This window comes from Larimichthys crocea, chromosome VIII (genome assembly GCF_000972845.2).
Source record: "Larimichthys crocea isolate SSNF chromosome VIII, L_crocea_2.0, whole genome shotgun sequence".
Taxonomy (NCBI): Eukaryota; Metazoa; Chordata; class Actinopteri; family Sciaenidae; genus Larimichthys; species Larimichthys crocea.
Window position 1 is genome coordinate 17564559 of NC_040018.1, and position 17936 is coordinate 17582494.

Here is a 17936-nt window from a genome sequence, read left to right on the forward strand (position 1 = left end):
GATATGACGTCACAGAAAGCAGCCAATGGGCATGGAGCTGAGTGAATTGCGGTTTCCTCGCTGGAGTTTGAATTTTGTAACAAACCGTGTGTGATAAAGAGGCATCGCGCCCAAAGTAAGTGCAGCTTATCTTCATTATTCACACTTATAGTGCTTCATTTAACGTCAAGTAAACCTTAGGATACGGGGCGTTTCACAACATATGTTGTAATTTCCAGCTGTGGACTGTTGATTTCAGCTTTAAATCCAAATTAACGTTTTCTAAGAAACCATCTTGAGGTGAACGTTAAGTCCAACAGAAACAAAACGATCAGCGTTACACTTGAAATGAACATTAATGTCTCAGGTGTATGTGACTTTACAGCTAACTTTGGTTCACTTAATAACAACAAAACCAGCTAATGTGGAAACTTTGGTTCACGTTTCGTTAACAACGATGAACTGTCACGTAGCGAGCTAGTATTGGGTAACTTCACAAAGATTATAACGTTAACAAACGTTTACTGTTTATATTTACAAAATAAAATGTCGATTAAATTAACATCAGTTACCATTAACTACTTAACTAAGTGATAAAGAAAGCGGTAAATATTGGTTAATTTTAGATTATTAGATTGGATTAGATATACTTTATTCATCCCACCACGGGGAAATGTATTTGTTACACCAGCAGAGGAAAGTGTAGCATACACTACAGAATTAGAAAAAAGAAAAAAAAAGGCAAAAAACACAATAAACAGACAGAAATATCTATAACCTACACAATAAACAAGAAAAACAATCAACCTTCAAAACAGAGTACTGAGGATAAAAGTGGCATGATATATAAAAAGAGCATTGTAATGTAAAGTGACCATAGTGTAAATAAGAAATATTGCAAAGTGACCATGATACAAATAATATTATTTTAACACGCACTTTGAGTTTTTGATCATTCAGTTTGCAGTTTTTCTCCTTTTAAATGATAAGTTGATGTCTGTTCAGTCAGGTTATAAACCATGAGCTGGGCGGTGGAGGAGTGGAAGGATGGACTTCCAGGCAAAGCCCTGCAGAAGATCCAGGAGATGGAGGGCCAGCTGGACAAACTGAAGAAGGAGAGGACCCAGAAACAGTTTCAGCTAGACTCTTTAGAGGCTGCCCTGCAAAAACAGAAACAAAAGGTCGGTGTTGGATAAGTGTAGATGAATAAAACTGGAATGAAATCTTCAGGGAAGTGACTGTCATATATATGTCTATTAATAATGTGTGTTTGTTTTTCTCCAGGCTGACAGTGAACGCAGTGAAACCTCTGCTTTGAAAAGAGAGAACCAGTCTTTGGTGGAGTCGTGTGACTCTCTGGAGAAAGCCAGGCAAAAAGTGAGCCATGACCTCGGAGTCAAAGAGCAACAGGTCAGTTTTAACAGGTCAAATTATTGCTATTTAATTTTAAATGAATTCAGTACCAGGGCACAGAGTTATCACTTATTTCACAGATGTCATTTGAATCTATATTTAAGCCAACAAACATGTATTTTTAAACTCAAATGTGTAGAAATAAAACACATTTGATATCTAGCTGTAATGTTGCACAGTGATTGGGGAGCAGCTCACTGTCAACTCAAAGTCACCAGTATACAACCAACCACTGTAATGGCAAAACTAAGGAAAATGAGACCTAGATTATGCTTGTTATACTTATTTTCTGTGCTCTTGACTAAATCCTGTCCTGAACGTAGGTAAGCTACCTGGATGGTCAGCTTAACGCCTGCAGAAAGACCATAGAACGACTGGAGCAGGAGCTCAAAAAGTGAGTCCAGTGTTTGTTGATGTGCATTTTTCTGTGCATAGAGAGTGTTGATTTACAAATACAGCTCTTCTGACTTGAGGCTTCGTGAAATACTTTGTAAGTCATGCATAATATGAATATATATAAACTATCTGACATATTGCAAAGCACCGAAATCCTCTTGGCTCTTGAATGACTGTCTTTCTATCTGCTCAGGTACAAAAATGAACTGGATCGTTCTCAGCCTGCTGGCTCTTCATCCTTGTCATCCTCCTCCTCGGAACTACAGCCTTACACTACGCCACAGAAAAGTTTTTCTACGCCAGCTCCCGTCCCTGCTTACAGACAGCAGGGTATTTAAATTTGTTTTAGAAATGTGTTATTACATGCTGTATGTACCTGAGTGACTCTGCACGAGTTTATGCTAACATGGCATTTGTGTTCAATAGATAACAGACTAGAGGAGCTTCAGGAGAAATATAGCCAGGAGGTAGAAGAAAGAAAAAGGCTAGAGACTGAACTCAAAGTCCTGCAGGTCAAAGTAAGTCCATAATTTATATTTATTATGTGGGTTTGTTTCTTTTTAGTTGATGATGTTAACTTATCTCTTCTCTTTCAGCTGTTGAACCAGTCCTCAGTCACTGTAAGCCACAAGGACATTGCTGCCCGCCAAGCTGGATCTTCTATATTCCCATGGCAGAAACAGGATGCAGCCCACAGCCGCCAGTCTCAGGATGCAATGGAAACGCCTCTGAAGAGGCGGGCGACATCCTTGTGGGACGCTCACGAGGAGACGCCTATTAAATCCAGCCAGCGGATGAGCTGTTCCAGGTCTGTGCAGAGTCCCAGTGGATCCTCACAACAGATGGAGCAGCTAAAGACAATCAACCAAGGTTTGTCTGTTGTTTGGGAATTAATATCTTTTATAGTGTTTAGTATCTTTTCTGTGAAATATTAGAGATCATTTCCAGTAACGGGCCTTTATTTTTGCTGTGTCTTCATCAGAGCTGCGTGGTCGTGTGTCAGAGCTAGAGAGGAATCTGTCCACCCAAGAGAAGGAAATTCGTAGCCAGGCCTCCAAGCTGCAGGAACTACAAACCCAACTAAATCAGGCCCGCAAAGACCTGACTGAACGGGACAGAGACCTGGCCAAGACCAGACATGAGCTCAGTCAGGCCACAGACAGACACCAACAGGTTGAGGCTAAGGTAGGCTTCTATCAGTGGTACAGACCGTTTTAATGTGATATATATTGTTTTTATTTTATTTCTTTATTACATAGTTTATAATAAGAAAGATGGGTAAAAAAAACCCGACAGAAAATATGCAAACGACTGACAAGGATTCTGTTCTTAGTGTTCATCAGTGGAGCAGAAGCTCAAACAGGTCACGGAGGAGATGAGCTGTCAGAGGCACAATGCTGAGAGCTGCAAGCGAGCCCTGGAGCAGAAACTCAAGGACCAAGAGAGAGACAGTCAAAAGGTGAAACAACCTGCACTTATGACAACATTAGACCTTTTTAATGTTTAATGTTAAAGTTTTATCAAATGTTATAGATAAAAATGCATTTATTTATTTTTACATTTGTGCTCAAAAAGTTTTGTCCCTGTTATATTTTGTGTAGGAATTAGGCCAGTTGCAAAGTGCTCACAAGGCTTTGGAACAGCAGCTGAACCAGACCAGAACCAAGCTTACACAAGAGATCCAGCAGGCCAAAAAAGACAACAACGTACTGCAGGCTGACACAGAGAAGGTACCTTTCTAACGTCTCTGTTTTCCTCCTGGATCCACTCTGATTCAGTCTTTCCTTTACACAGCCATCAGCTTGGGATACATTTCAGCTCTCCTCTTGCTCTGTTCCAGATGTCTCTCCAGAAGAGTCAGATGGAGAGGGAGGTGGAGGAGCAGAAACAGAAACTTCTGAGGTCAGAGCAGAGCCTTCAGGCCAGTCAGACCAAAGAGCAGGACCTCCGCAAGAAAATGGAGGTAAAGTACTTTTAGCAGAACTTCCTCTTAATGTAACTGTGAATTGACAACTCGTCTGCTGATATAGATTTGATCTTCACAGCCCTATGTGTGCTTATCTTAACACTACAAGTGGGTCCCTCTTCAACATTCTATCTTTACTTGTCCTGACATCATTTTGTCAGTGGTTTCCATGTCTTTCCCATCCCTGTCGTCTTTTGCTGCTACTCATGTTTTTTCCCACATTTCTTCCTCACTCTAGGAGCTGCAGAAAGAGAAGAACAGTGTGACAGTTCAGTTGGACCAGAGCAGCAGGCGCCTGAATCAGCTGGAAGAAGAGAAGAAGAGTGTAGACCAGAGCCTCAAACGCAACCAGGGATTACTAGATGACCTCAAAGGTAAATTAGTAGGCGGAATGACAATGCCAGAGGGAAGCAATTATGTAGAGAATTATCTAAGTTTTCAACTTCTTTATCTTTTTGATTTTAGCTAAATCAGAAGGTCAGGCAGAGGAGCTGAAGAAACTTCAGTCTAAACTGGAGCAGCAGACTCAGGCTTCTGCCCGGGACCTGGAAAACATGAAGAAGACACTTTCTGATGCAGAGACCAAAAATAACAGGTAAACATAGTTTCGCTGTAGAACAAAGGAATTCACAGCAATACTTACTTGTTAAATAGTATACTATATCTATAACTGTCTCTTCAATTATTATAAATATTTTTATCACACTGTAGATCTCAGACTGAATTGCAGAAACAGATGCAAGAGGCAGAAAAGCTGACCAACAGGTTGACGGTCCTGGAGAAAGAGAGCCAGGAGCTGAAATCCAATCTCAGTGCGAGTCAGAACGAGTGTAAGGAACTGAAACAAGAACATCAAGCTCTGCTGGAGTGGAAGAAAGAAAAGGAGACACTGATTAATGAAACTGAGGCTGTGCAGAAAGACCTCACTGACAAAATTAGCAACTTGGAGAACAGTCTCGCCTCAATGAATGAGGCTACTGAAGAACTTAAGGTAAGGTGTTTGGTTGAGCTTTAAATTCACAGATTTATTTTTAATTATAAAGATTGAAAGACAGTAAAAAAAATAACCTAACCTCTAAAAATATGTTGACATAATATCATCTAGGATCAGAATAAGAAATATAATCGACTCCAAAAGTGACAGTTTAACAGCTAAATACACTTCTGCTCACTATTGTAGAAGCAGCTCATGAACGTAGAGGGAGACAAGGCCAGTCTATCTGCCCACATCGATTCTTTGAAGGGAGAACTCCTCAACAAAAGCACAGAGTTGGAGGAGAGGGAGCATCAGTACGCCGAGCTCCAGTCTAAGTTCGCAGAGGCTGGACAGAAACATACCAAAGACCTGGAGAATGTTGCTGTGCAAGTGGCTCAGCTTGAAGCACAGGTGATCTATTGTGTTGTTTGTGCGCTATAGAATCACCTGATGAGCAACATCTCCTCATCTTTGAATTCTACTTGACCTGGTGCTCACTCTTTTATCTAAACAGGTCAAAGATCTGGAGTTGCGGTTGCAAAAGGAGATGACTCGGGCAGAGCAGGCTGAAAAGACTAACAGAGAGCTGCAAGACGAGCACCAGGCAGCCTGTGACCTGGCTCGCTCCAAGGACCAGTTGGTAGAGTTGGGTCAGGCAGAGATCAGCCAGCTGAGAGAGAGCCTCGCTCAGGCCACTGCACAGCAGGAGGAGCAAAGTACCAGGTAGGAGAATTATTTGTTGTTGTGAAGTTCATGCTTTTGTATGAATTATTTTAATATAGAAACGCTACCTTTTTTATAAACATAACAGAAGAAAGTTAATTTTACGTTTGAGGCTGTGTCTGAGAGGTGTTAATGCCACGCTGCTTCACTCTGCAACAAGAGCTCACAGGGTTTAAGAGTTTAATGCATACAGCCACAATAAAACACTTAAGGAGGACTTATGATATTCTGTCTTTGGTGTCTAATCTCCACCAGATTGGCAGAGGAGAAGGTAGCCCTGCTGAAGCAGTGTGAAGAGAGTGTTTCATTGAAAGCTGAAGAGACTGAACAGCTCAAGCTACAGTTGGAAGAGGTGCAGCAAGAACTGCAGCTCACCAAAAACAAGGTTTGTTTTACTGGACTGCAACAAAAACATTTTAAATTAGATTACCAATTATTACAACCAATTATTATGACTGAGTATGATGAGTGTTTGTAATTATGGTGGCAAACTAAATCTATGAATCTCCGGTTCATGTTTCAGGTCAGCTCCATGGATCAGTTCCTGAAGGTCCAGGAGCAACTGGGAGCTGAGCTGCAGAAACAAGTTAAGGCACTGTCGGACAGTGACGAGGAGCACAAAAAAATGAATGAGAAAAAATCAGAAGAGCTCAAACAGTTAGAGGAGAAGCTGAACGATCTGCAGAGCCACACAGAAGAGACAGAGAAGCAGCTCAGTGAGGCTAAAACTCAAATTTTGTCTCTGGAGAAACAAAAGGCAGAGCTGGAAAATGCAGCCAAAGAGGCAAAGAAAGAGGCTGAGGTACAAGATTTCACTTTTCTAAAGAAATTTAGTTTAATTGGTTCTACATATGTTGTCACATATACCACGGGCTGCACTTCTTACAAATAATTAACTTTCAATCTATTTCTTATTCAGACCCTCCAGCAGGATCAGACTGAGAAGATCAACAAACTTCTGGGGCAGATATCCTCCTTAGAAGAAGAGCTAACTGCAAGCAAAGATGCAGCAGAGAAGCTTCCAGTCTTTAAGAATGAACTGGACATGGTCAACCAGTCCCATGCTGACCTTAAGAAGTCTCTAGAAGCTCTTGAGATGAGTCACTCCTCCACTATTGAAATCAAGTCCAACCTGGAGAACACCCTGACGGAGAAAACTAATCTGATCTCTACTTTGGAGAAAGAAGTCAAAGATCTCACAGAGAAGATGAGCAAAGAATCAGAGAGTCACGCTCTGGAGATTGAAACTGTTCTCAACAAAGAGAAGCGCCTGAAAGAACAACTCGAAGCTGCTAAGAAATCAATAGCTGCCGCTAAAGCAGAATCCAGTTCTCGCCGGGAGGAGATCAAGACCATGAAGACGACTCTGTCTGCTGCTTCACGTGGCTTAGAAGAGAGAGACAACACGATCAAGAGTCTGAAGGAGAAGCTGAATAAAGCAGAGGCCGAGCAGGCCAAAACATCAGAGGCCTTGAAAGAGAAGATGGTTGCCATGAACAAAATCAAGGTTGCTCACTAATGTAGTCTTGGTTATGTTTCAGACAGTGGACACTAATCTTCTGTGTGTGATTGTTCTAATCTTTTGCTTTTTTCATTTCATTTTTCATATTAAAGGTGCACCTGGAGATGCTACAAATGGACCTGGAGGACAACGAGACGGCCATGAACTCTTTTGACAGTCAGGTGGAGGAGCTGAAGGGAACCATAGAGTTACTGGAGGCTCAGCTGGCACAGAACCAGACCCAGATGTCTGAGATGGAGGCCAAGCTGGAGGACAGCAAAGCCCAGGTTGAGATATTTTCAGATATATTCAATTATCTACATTTCAGGGAAGAAAATATCCCTATTTGGATTAAATCTAATCTCTAACTTTTCAGGTGTCTGTCTTGGAAACCCGGCTAGACGAGGTCCAATCGCAGAACTCCATGCTGGAGACGCAGTATGTCACAGCTAGGGATGAGCTGATGGAGAGGAGCTGTGAAATGACTCGTCTGGAAGAGGACGCTGTCAGACGGAGCCAGCTGGAGGAGAGCGTTGCTACTTTAGAGTCTAAACTCAGTCAGACCACAGAGGAAAATCTCAAGTTAGAGACAACTCTCAGGCAGATAATTGAGGACAGAGACAATCATCTTAAACAGCTGGTACAGGAGAAAAACAACTTCGAGACTACTTTGAAACAGTTAGCAGACGACAAAGAGCAAGCTGAAACTAAAATGATTCAAGTAACTGCACAGAAGAAACAGCTGGAGACCAGTCTAGACACGATAGCTGAGGAGAACAAACAGCTGCAGACCAACGTCGAGCAGTTAACTGAAGAGAAGCAGAAGATTGATCAAATGACAGCAGAGAAACAAGAAGCTGAATCAAGCCTGAGACAGATCATTGAGGAGAAAGCCCAACTAGATGTTACCCTCAATCTGATAAACCAGGAAAAAATCCAACTTGAGGCTAAACTAAGCGAGCTGACCTCTGAGAGAGATATCTCTGTCACTAACCTGAATCGAGCCAATGAGGAAAAACTTCAGCTGGAGGTGAACTATAATCACCTGACTGAGGAGAACATCAAACTACAGTCGAGTGTGAATCAAATAACCGAAGAGAAGCTGCAGTTACAAGAAGGCACAGAGAGGCATGAAGATGAGGTGACTTCTCTCAGAGAGGAGAACGAGTGTATCCAGCACTGCCTCCTGTCCTCAGAGCAGGAGGTCCAGAGTCTGAAGGAGCAGCTCGAGATGAGAGACAAGAAGACTGAGGAGGAGCACAGAGAGAGGTACAGTTCATCTTTTATCTGCTTTCCTACTTTGAAGAGTTTTTTTCTGCAGCTGATGTGACTTTTATGTTGTATTACAGGAGCCAACAGTTTGAGGCGGAGCAGGCAGAACTGCATCAGAAGTTAGCGGCCTTGCAGAATGAGCTGGCTGTGTTGAAGCAGCAGTACGATTCACTGCTGGAGCAGGTGGGCCAACAACAAAGCTTAATACAGCAGCTCTCTGAATCCCAGGGAACCCAAGAAAAAATCAGCTACATGGAGTCAAATGAGACAGAAATCAGTGGTGAGTAAACTAAAACTAGTGTTTCATTAAACACTGCTGCTCCTTTCATTTGAATACAAACATTCATATTGAACTGTTTCCTCAGCAGATGCTGCAGGTCAGACTGATGTCGAGCCGACACTTGATTCAGATATCGAGTCTCTTCCGGTGAAGGAACAGCTGAGCGGTGCGGTGTCTGAACTGGGTGCATTTTCTCACCAGTCTGACGAGGCTTTCAGGTACAAACAAACATAATTATATACTTTTGTGTGTGTGTGTGTTTTATTATATGATAAACAAACCATATCTCCCTCAACCCTGGTAGTGAGGCAGAGCTGGTCTTCAAGGAGGACATTACTGAGCAGGAAATGATCCAGGAGCATGTGGGAGAGCAGAAGGACGAAGGGCAGCAGCACCATCAACAGCAAACCTCGGATCAGGTACAAAACAAGTATTATAATGTGTATTTATTCTGCTCATGATGCTCTCATGGGTTTAACATGGGGATGTTTATCAATTCTGATTATGACATTAAAGTTAAAATTTATTCTGCAAATTGTACAGTTAAGAAAATTAGATTTTTGTGTGAATACATGAGAATTAATGAGTACATTTTATTTCATCTTCTCTCTCACAGGTTCCTGAAGACAGCAGTAGTCCCATGGGTGTTCTTGAAAATAAACCTGAAATCTCCGAGCTTTCTCCACCATCTTCCTCTCTTGGTGAGACCACACAGTTTGAGTCCCCTGGTGAGTAATTAAACGCTGCTTATTACTGCAGAGTGTTCTTGGATTACTTTTACTTTGATTCACACTGAGCTCTGTATTTTAGACTCATGATTTAAACATTTTCTGCAATAATACTTAAATCACTTAAAGCTAAAGATTGTCCCTTAGGCCAATGTAATCATTGCACTCCATTATAGATCATTAAATAACTTAGTATGTTCAATGTCTATCAGCGACAGAGACATCACAGGTACCGGATGACCTCGACCACTACAAGGAAGTGATCGCAAAACAAGAAAATGAACTCCACACCATGCAGTCAGAGTTTGACCTGCTGAAGTCCGACCTCGCTCTGAGAATGGAGTTGACCTCCGAACTGGAAATTCAAGTTCAAAACTTGGAGAAGAAAGTTCATGCAGCAGAGGAGGAGGCCCATGGTGCAGCGCATAAACTGAACGTCGCTTTGGAGGAGAAGAAAGGCGTCGCTGATCAGGTAGGGGGAAGAAATTGCAGAATGCTTACCACTACTTTACCACTTGAGAATAAGTGATACTAATACCGTGTACTCATTTATAGTTGACTCAGCTGTCAGAGGAGAGGGAGACATTAACTCTGCAGCTGCAAACAGCTAAATGCCAGCTGGCTGATGTTATGGACATGCTGGAAGGACTGGAGATGGCCAAAGGTAAATGGAGAGCCACGGCATGATTCATGAAGTATGCATGCTTTAAGGTTTGCACGATATTGTTGATATTGATTGGATATATTCTTTGCTTCTGTAGGTGGATGGGATGAGAAATTCCTTCAGCAGGAGAGTGAGCTGAAGAGGGTTCGCTCTGAGAAAGCCAACCTGGAGCAGCACATCCTGGGCATGGAGTCAGAGCTGGAGACTTTACAGGAGGAGAGGACCAAACTGAAAAATGAGATGGAGACCCAGAGGAGGACTTATTCAGGCATGGAGCAACAAACAGAAACACTCATGTCAGAGGTGAGCACTATGGCAAAGGCCTGTGAGCTAAAATATCACCACAGCACAGCATTATTAATCATGTCACTTACTGATCTATCAGTGTGGTGTAATTATTGTAAATCACTTTTTTTCCAGGCAGCCCAGCTCAGATCTGAACTTGTGTCCTGCACTGAGGAGCGTGATGACCTGAACCAGTCTTTGAGTCAATGGAGGGAGAAAGTTCACAGTCTGGAGAAGACTAACTGTGACACCAGAAACATCATTTCCATCCTGGAGGATGACATCCGAGCAGGGAGGAAAGAGTATGAAGCCCTGAAAAACAGCACGGACAAACTGAAGACGGAGAAGCAACAGGTATGTACACTTGTGCACAATTACTTATACGGGCTTTTATTTTAAGTAAGCTCACACTGATCGCAGAAAGAAACGTACACAAGTCTGTCACCTTGTAAGGTTTGTTACTCATTCATCCCCTTTTCTTCCACTCAAGCTGTTGGAGCAGATTAAAGCACTGGAGCAGGCAATATCCCAACAGAGTGGAGAAAGAGAGGAGCTCATCGGACAGCTTGACAAGATCACAGAAGACCACACTTCAGCCAATCAGAACACTGAGTCCATGGTCGGCAAAATACAGGTGAGGCTAGTTATAACTTACTAAGGTTGGGTCTCCTCAGGGAACTCGTCTTCACAGAGCTGTCTTTTTAGTGAAAAACAAGTAAAATACATACAGTACATAATACTGTACACACAAAATACTATAACTACTGATAATCATAATGTAGATAATGATGCAGAAACTCAAATTATGGCCTTAAACTTTCATCAAAGATTCTTCAGGGGGCATAAAAACTTTAACTGTTTCCCTCCCGTTTTTCCTCAAGGCATTAGAGGGAGAAGTGTGTCGTCTCTCACAGTCTCTTGAGGCCTCTTTGCTAGAAAAAGGAGAGATCGCCTCTCGCCTCAACTCCACACAAGATGAGGTCCAGCAGATGAGGACTGGTATTGAAAAGCTCCAGGTCCGCATCGAGTCGGACGAGAGGAAGAAAAAGAAGATGGGAGAGCTGCTTAAAGGTGACTCTTAACAACCTTTTATTACATAATCTCTGGAGTTTTGTCTGTTGGTTTTTGGCATAAACGTGACTGTTTTTTTCTCTTTAGCTGCCCAGAGAAAGTCTGACTCACTGCAAGATCGCATTGATGCCCTGGAGCGAGAGCAGGAAGATGTAGAGCAAAGTCTGGAGGAAGCTGTGCTGCAGGTATTCTGTTGTAAACATGTATAGGCCAGAAAAATAATCAGATAGAGCAACATAACATTGCAACTTGTTGTCCGGATAAGATTCACGTGTGAGGCAATAAAAGGTCAACTTTTGTTCTTCCACAGGCTGAAACAGCTAAAGCTGAGCTGGAGGAGGAAAGGACAAAGGTACATTTATATTAATCTGTGTTTAGATAACTGATGCTCTTTGCTGTGTAGCTGTGCTGTTTACGTTCTAATAGTAAAACATGACAGTAAACCAAGAGATATATTAATCCGATTATTCCTCTTAGGTGGAGGAGGAGAAGAAGGAGCTCAGCGACAAACTATCACAGCTCTCTGCCACACTGGACAACCTGAGATCTGAGAAAGAACACATGGAGAGAGAGCTGGAAACAAAAAACCAAGAGATAGAAGAACTGAAGGCCGCTAAGGAGGAGCTGGAGAGAGGGTTGGAGAAGGCTGAGGTAGATAGACAAGAGGAGGAGGAGCGGCAGAAAAACAGGGTAGAAGAGCTGGAGAAGGGTATGAGACAGGAAGCAGAGAGGCAAACGAGACAAATGGGTGACCTCCAGGCAGAGCTGGAAGCCTCTCGGCAGAGAGAGATCTCCCTCGAACAAAAGAGTGCAGAAACTGAAGTGGACAAAGAGAGGATGCGGTCTCTGCTGGAAGAGATGGAGAAAGGGAAAATGTGTCTGCAGTCTTCTCTGGACGAGTGGCAGGCTGAAGGAGAGAGGCTTCGCTCTCAGGCAGAGGAGTATGAGGAAGAGAGGAAGAGCCTGAGGAGCAGTATTGAGGCCTTGGTAGAAGAAGTTAAGGAATTTAAAACGCAGAGAGAAAAAGAACAGATGGAAGAAAATGGACGGCTGGCAGAGGAGAAAGAGAAACTGCAGTCGACCCTGTTTTCAGCAGAACAAGAGAGAGATAACCTGCACTGCACTCTTGCATCTGTGCAAGGAGAGAAAGAAAGACTAGAGCAAGAGAGGGGGGCGTTAGCCGACGAGAAAGAAACGCTTCAATCCAGCCTCTCCTTGATCGAAGCTGAGAAACATGACATGCAACAAAACCTGTCTTCATTAAAGCAAGAGAAGGAAAGAGTAGAGGAGGAGAAGCAGAAGTTAGAGGCTGAAAAAGAAGAACTGCTATTATCCCTGTCTTTGATTGAAGTGGAGAGAAATGACCTGTCTTCAGCGCTTTCTTCATTGAAAGAGGAGATGGAGAAACTCACAGAAGAACAAGAGAGACTTCAGTCCACAGCCGCCTCTGTGGAGAAGGAGTTAGAAACATACAAATCATCTGTCACAAAGCTCAATGAGCAGGTACACATGCACTTTACTTATACTTGTTTACATCACCTTCAATCCTATATAAAGCTTGGACGCAACCATTTCTTCTGCCAGAATGAGTCACCTCAGTGTGTGCACTGTTTAACACAGCAATGTCAAAGTGTCTGCAGCAGTAAATCATTCTAGAAAACAGCAGCAGGACTAAGCTGAATCTGCTATAGACCACGCAATAGTGACCTCTGCTTTTGACTTTAACGTGAGATTTTCAGTAAAAAAATAAAACTACACTGGTGTTGGAGCTGTGTGGCCAAGTTGACAGTCCAAATTGCCAACTGTGAGAATATTTGATTTTATGTCCACATAATTAAATCTGACTTTCTTTCCATTCGCCCATCTCAGGTGTCAGAGCTGACATCTCACACTGCTCGCCTGTCCAAAGAGAGAGACTCCGCCCTGAGCAAGATGAGTCTGTGGATGAAGACCTGCAAACAGCTGGAGCAGGAGAAGCAACTGATGTTAAACAGCTCAGGTGTGAACATTACTGAAGTGACTTTGAATTATGTTAAGAACAAATATGTGAAGTACAGACCATGAGATAAGGATGTTTCATCATATAACGCTACTGATTTGAAACAGGGGGGGGCCTATATTAGCATTTACCTCAGTGTTAACATACAGTAGTTCATTTACCAGAAACATTTGAAGAATATTAAGCTCAATATTTGTTACAAAGTGGATCAATGTAGGGCTTTTTTCCAATTAGTAAAGCAAACTTCAGTGCTCAGAGCTGCACTCCTTTCTGAAAACATCAATATTGAATCTCCAGTAAATAGAACTGAATAAAATTTTTGTTACAGGTGAAGGAAAGGTGAACCAACTGGAGGTGGAGACAGAGGAGAGAAAGAAGGAAGTGGAAGACCTGAAGACTGCCCTGCAACAGAAAAGGACAGAGGCAGAAGAAAACACCAAGAAGATGGAAGAACTTCAGGCTGCCCTCGACGGACACGAAGAGAAGTTAGAAGAGAGAAGCAGAGAGCTGGAGGAGCTGAAGAGTGAGCTTGATGAACTAAACAAACTTCTGGAGGAGAAAAGCAGGGAGGCAGATGAGAGCATGGATAAATACTGCACCCTGATGGTTCAAGTCCACAAACTGGAAGAGACCAACGAGGCACTGACGACACAGCTGGAGCAGCGCGCTGACACTACTCGCCGCCGCCGCTCAGCAAGGAAGTCTGCCTCCAAACGTCAGGAAGAAAAACTGGAAGACATCACAGAGAACGTGGCTCCTTCAACACCTCAGAGGTCTCCTCAGGGGAAACGGGTTCATCGTGATATTAGTGACAAAGACAGTGCCCAGGAAGCTCTGCACAACCTGACAAAGAAGCTCAAAGCCAACGCAGTGACCACACCCAAACCAAGAACTGAACAGGAAGACGAAGAGTTCAGACCAGAGGGACTTCCTGAGCTGGTGCAGAAAGGTGCGTGTTGGGTGGTAATCTGGGTTTATCAATCAGACACCTGTAGTTTGTTTTCGGTGCCGATGTATCGTAGAGTGAGGTCTACGTTTAGCAGTCTGGCATCTCATGAGTGAGATTAGTGTAAATTAGCTTGTAGCTTGGATGGAGAACATTTGTTTATGTTCAAGAAAGAACAAGACGCCCTGCCCACATTTCTATTGGTTGAAATACTATCTGACTGTAGACCCTTTAGTTTTTTGTTCTTAGACACCTACATGTTGTTTGTACACCTACAGGGTTTGCTGATATTCCCCTGGGGGAGGCCAGTCCATTCATCATGAGGAGAACCACAGTGAAGCGCTGCAGTCCTCGACTGACTGCCAGACAGACATCTGCACCTGACGCCAAGGTGAGCAGCTACAACCATCTCTCTCTCATGCACATCTACACAGCACAGTAATCCTCGCCCATCCCCAGTAACGAGTTATACAGTTTTAACGGCCAGTTTATTAAGTACATCTACATGCCAACACAAAAGGATGACTTATTAAGTGCTGCTACAATATATCATATACTCATTACACAGTCTCTGTATGTTTGATATACTTATATTATGAGACAATATGCACCTATCAGGAGTAGGCCAATCTACTACCATCAAATGGATTATAAGTATTACTTTACAAAATGTAATGATTCACTGAACATTTACAACAATGCAAATGGAAAAATACCTTTTCATTGAGCCACAATATCCACAGTGTCTCTATAAAGGCAGTGATATAGTAACTTTATGAGGGAAATTAAAGATACAGCTACAGCAAGAGTCAAAGAGTTCACAATTTTCAACTTATTCAACTTTCTAGGTCAGTGTGTGTGTGTGTGTGTGTGTTCGTTTAGGTGCAGAGCCCTTATGTGTCATGGCATGTGTCCACAGGATATCATGGCCCCTCTCACCTTTTAGTCAGTCCAGGTCAATTTCTAACCATGTCAAGTCAGCTGAAGTGAACCAGTGCTGATTTAGAGGATGTAGAAGTTTCAGGTCAGAAAGGTCAAGAGGAAAGAATGTCTCACAGTCACTTGTTTGATTTGTTCACTTACACTCACATGTTGCTGCCAAAATGAGTTTTAGTTCTTTCGTTCACAAACACTTCCACTTCCTTCATCTTGTCCTCTGTCTCTTCCTCTGCAGGTTTTGGGGCCCATCGCCCTCCAGAGTCCCTCTGCAGACAGCTCCGACAGGAAGTGTCTGTCTCCGAGCGACGAGGACAAACCTGCGTGTCATTCAATGAGTTTAAGGAAGACGCCAGAGCAGAAAGAGAAACAAACACAACAAGGAGACAACTGTCATGTCCAGTAGATCGACGTACACACGCACAATTTTAACACTCCACCACACACAGACACATTTAGCTATAAAGACACATTTCTTTTAAAAGTAACATCCACCCACGTCCATCCACATGTTTAACACGTAAGATGCACCTTTTTATTTCTATGTTTTGCTTTGGGCTTCAGGTGTGTGCACACGCATGCGTGCACGTGCACAGTTGTGTCACAGTTTTGTTTCCTGTTATATTCACTTCCTGCAAGACTGCAAGAGGTTACACTAAACTTTACCTGTTGCTGAGGCAGGTTAAAGAAGAGTGAGTAATTCGGTGCTGATGTTCCTCGCAGCACTTTTCATGATGCTCTGTTTTAAGTGATTTTTAATGATCCGTGTTTTAGACTGAATGAAAGCAGCGTTGTTTTATGAATCCTGTGTTTGTTCCTCTATCTTCATCTCTTTGTGACTTAACCACTGACTCGCTGGTTGTACTTTTATTTTCTGTATTGTTCTTCTTGGTGTGTGTGAGAAATGTCTCTAACTTTGTACATATTAGATGTAATCACAGCTACCCTTCATTCCTTTATTAGTTCTGTAACATATCACTTGATCGCTAAAGGCAGCTCAAACTTTGTAGATTTTCTGCTCTCACTCTGTTCCATATTATCTAGATATGTTTATATAGTACAAATCTAATGAGAAGTAAAATTTGACTTTGTCCTTTCTTGCTGATCTTTGCAACAAATGCTGAAAGCCAGTCTATTTTATCACTTTCTGTATTTTATTTAGATATAGATCTGTTATTGATTGTAAATAGTTCTGATCCTTTTTATACTAAATCTTTATGAACTGCTTCATAACTTGTCTGGTGTCTTTATTGCATGCACATTTGTGTTTTTGTCGTGAAATTATTATTTGATTATTCACAGACGTGTGTGCGTGTGTACATGTACCTATAGCTGTTATACAAATATACAGTACACTCTGCCACCACAGGATGGAGAACCTGAGCCATAGCTGGATGTGAGTGTGAAGTTTTATTTGTCAGTGGAGGACAATAAAATATCTAATGAGATGGTTTTATTTGGTTCCTAAGAAACCAGAAACGTGCATATAAACCTGTTTACTCCACAGATAAGATAGATAAGCATTGACTAGTAGATGTGATTCATGCAGCATTAAAGTGTTCCCACTTTTCTATTATATTAGTAAAATTAGTGAAATGAGAGAGTAACGTCCCTTTTTCAAAGCATTCATTTAGAATATAAAACACTGTCTGTAGGGAGCCTTGTAATTGGGAGGGGTGCTGTAAAATGACAAGTTGTTTGATTAATTATAACTGATTATGATTTCATGTATAAGTACAGACCACAGTGAACTCCTTCCAGTCCACCTCACATCTGGTTAAAGCTTACTCAATCACCAAAAGGTGGTGCTGAGGCTCTCAGCCTTTTCAATATTGCAGAAGCTCTTGAGTCAGACACCAAATTTCAAAGCACACATAATTATAATAATCATACACACAAATATAGTATAATCCTACAGGAGAGCTCTGCAAAACTAGATGAGTGTAGTGTCGTCATCGCATGGTGCTTGACAACTTTAGTACTTTTCTAATGGACAAACTACATACTGGCTCTAAATCAAGCAGCCACTTCTGTGGCTGTGAAAGGAAGCAACGTGCCGAATACTGCAGTTCCTCAATCGGCCACTCGAGGTTGACTACAGAACAAGTCAGTCTCCATAAGCACCAATGTTAAAATGTCCAACTTCCCAGCAGAAATAAACATGTTTACAGCCTGGTACAACAAATATTTTGGTCTCTATAGCTAATTTCCCTGTTCATGACAACTGTACTGAGGATGAATTTTTATAGAACTCACCTGTTAAAATGATATTAAGTCTTAAAGTTACACATCATTAACGACGTAAATGGTTTGACTGACAGCTAGGTGCTGTTGCAGAAGGCTTATTGATGATCCACGTCTTTGCCAATTTTTAGATTAGCTAGGACGTGAAAGAGGCAGAACTGGCAACATGGCAGCGGCCAGCACCACAGATAATGAGCTTCAAAACTTGTGGGTGACGTTACATGAACGCCATACATCCTTTATAATGTCAGTGCTCTAGACAGGATCCTTTTTGTGTTAGTAGTAGTAGTATTTTTCTACTGCAGACTTGGAAAGATGAGCATTATTGCTAGATGCCACTAAATCCTACACACTGGACCTTTAAGTGTCATTCATGCTGACAATACAAACACATGGGAACAGTGGGTCGTGAAATCTCAAAAGTAATTTGTGGGTGAACCTTTACAATGTGTAGGATCACTGCTTTGGATCAATAACATTGATCTTCTCTTCTGATGTATAGATATTAGCATCATAGGTATTGATGTGTGCCGACCTTTTGACCTCTTGTTCTTGTG

General features: G+C 42.2%; 1 protein-coding gene across 2 annotated transcripts; it reads left to right on the forward strand.

The window, feature by feature from the left end:
• The first annotated feature begins 20 nt into the window (after positions 1-20).
• On the forward strand, positions 21-16368 carry cenpf (centromere protein F). 2 transcript variants are annotated; one of them, XM_019253847.2, is made up of 38 exons: positions 21-115; positions 985-1160; positions 1264-1389; positions 1716-1786; positions 1982-2118; positions 2215-2306; positions 2385-2658; positions 2771-2973; positions 3122-3247; positions 3390-3518; positions 3629-3751; positions 3993-4128; positions 4220-4349; positions 4466-4745; positions 4935-5141; positions 5245-5453; positions 5709-5838; positions 5977-6255; positions 6373-6960; positions 7068-7241; positions 7331-8223; positions 8304-8506; positions 8592-8724; positions 8811-8925; positions 9123-9234; positions 9447-9706; positions 9790-9898; positions 9996-10201; positions 10319-10537; positions 10674-10817; positions 11065-11254; positions 11342-11439; positions 11565-11606; positions 11732-12757; positions 13124-13253; positions 13582-14202; positions 14478-14590; positions 15374-16368. In XM_019253847.2, the coding sequence occupies exons 2-38, from the start codon at positions 999-1001 to the stop codon at positions 15539-15541; spliced, it is 8358 nt and encodes a 2785-aa protein (XP_019109392.2). In that variant the 5' UTR covers positions 21-115; positions 985-998; the 3' UTR covers positions 15542-16368. The 2 variants fall into 2 exon arrangements, with proteins under 2 accessions (XP_019109392.2, XP_019109393.2); XM_019253848.2 differs by having other exon boundaries at positions 8595-8724.
• Positions 16369-17936: the final 1568 nt, after the last annotated feature.

Excerpts from the sequence above, each read along its gene's own strand:
- cenpf (XM_019253847.2), top strand. The coding sequence starts at position 999 with ATGAGCTGGGCGGTGGAGGAGTGGAAGGATGGACTTCCAGGCAAAGCC. Across the intron at positions 3,248-3,389 it reads AAGAGAGAGACAGTCAAAAG|GAATTAGGCCAGTTGCAAAG; the intron begins GTGAAACAACCT and ends TATTTTGTGTAG. Across the intron at positions 3,752-3,992 it reads ACCTCCGCAAGAAAATGGAG|GAGCTGCAGAAAGAGAAGAA; the intron begins GTAAAGTACTTT and ends TCCTCACTCTAG.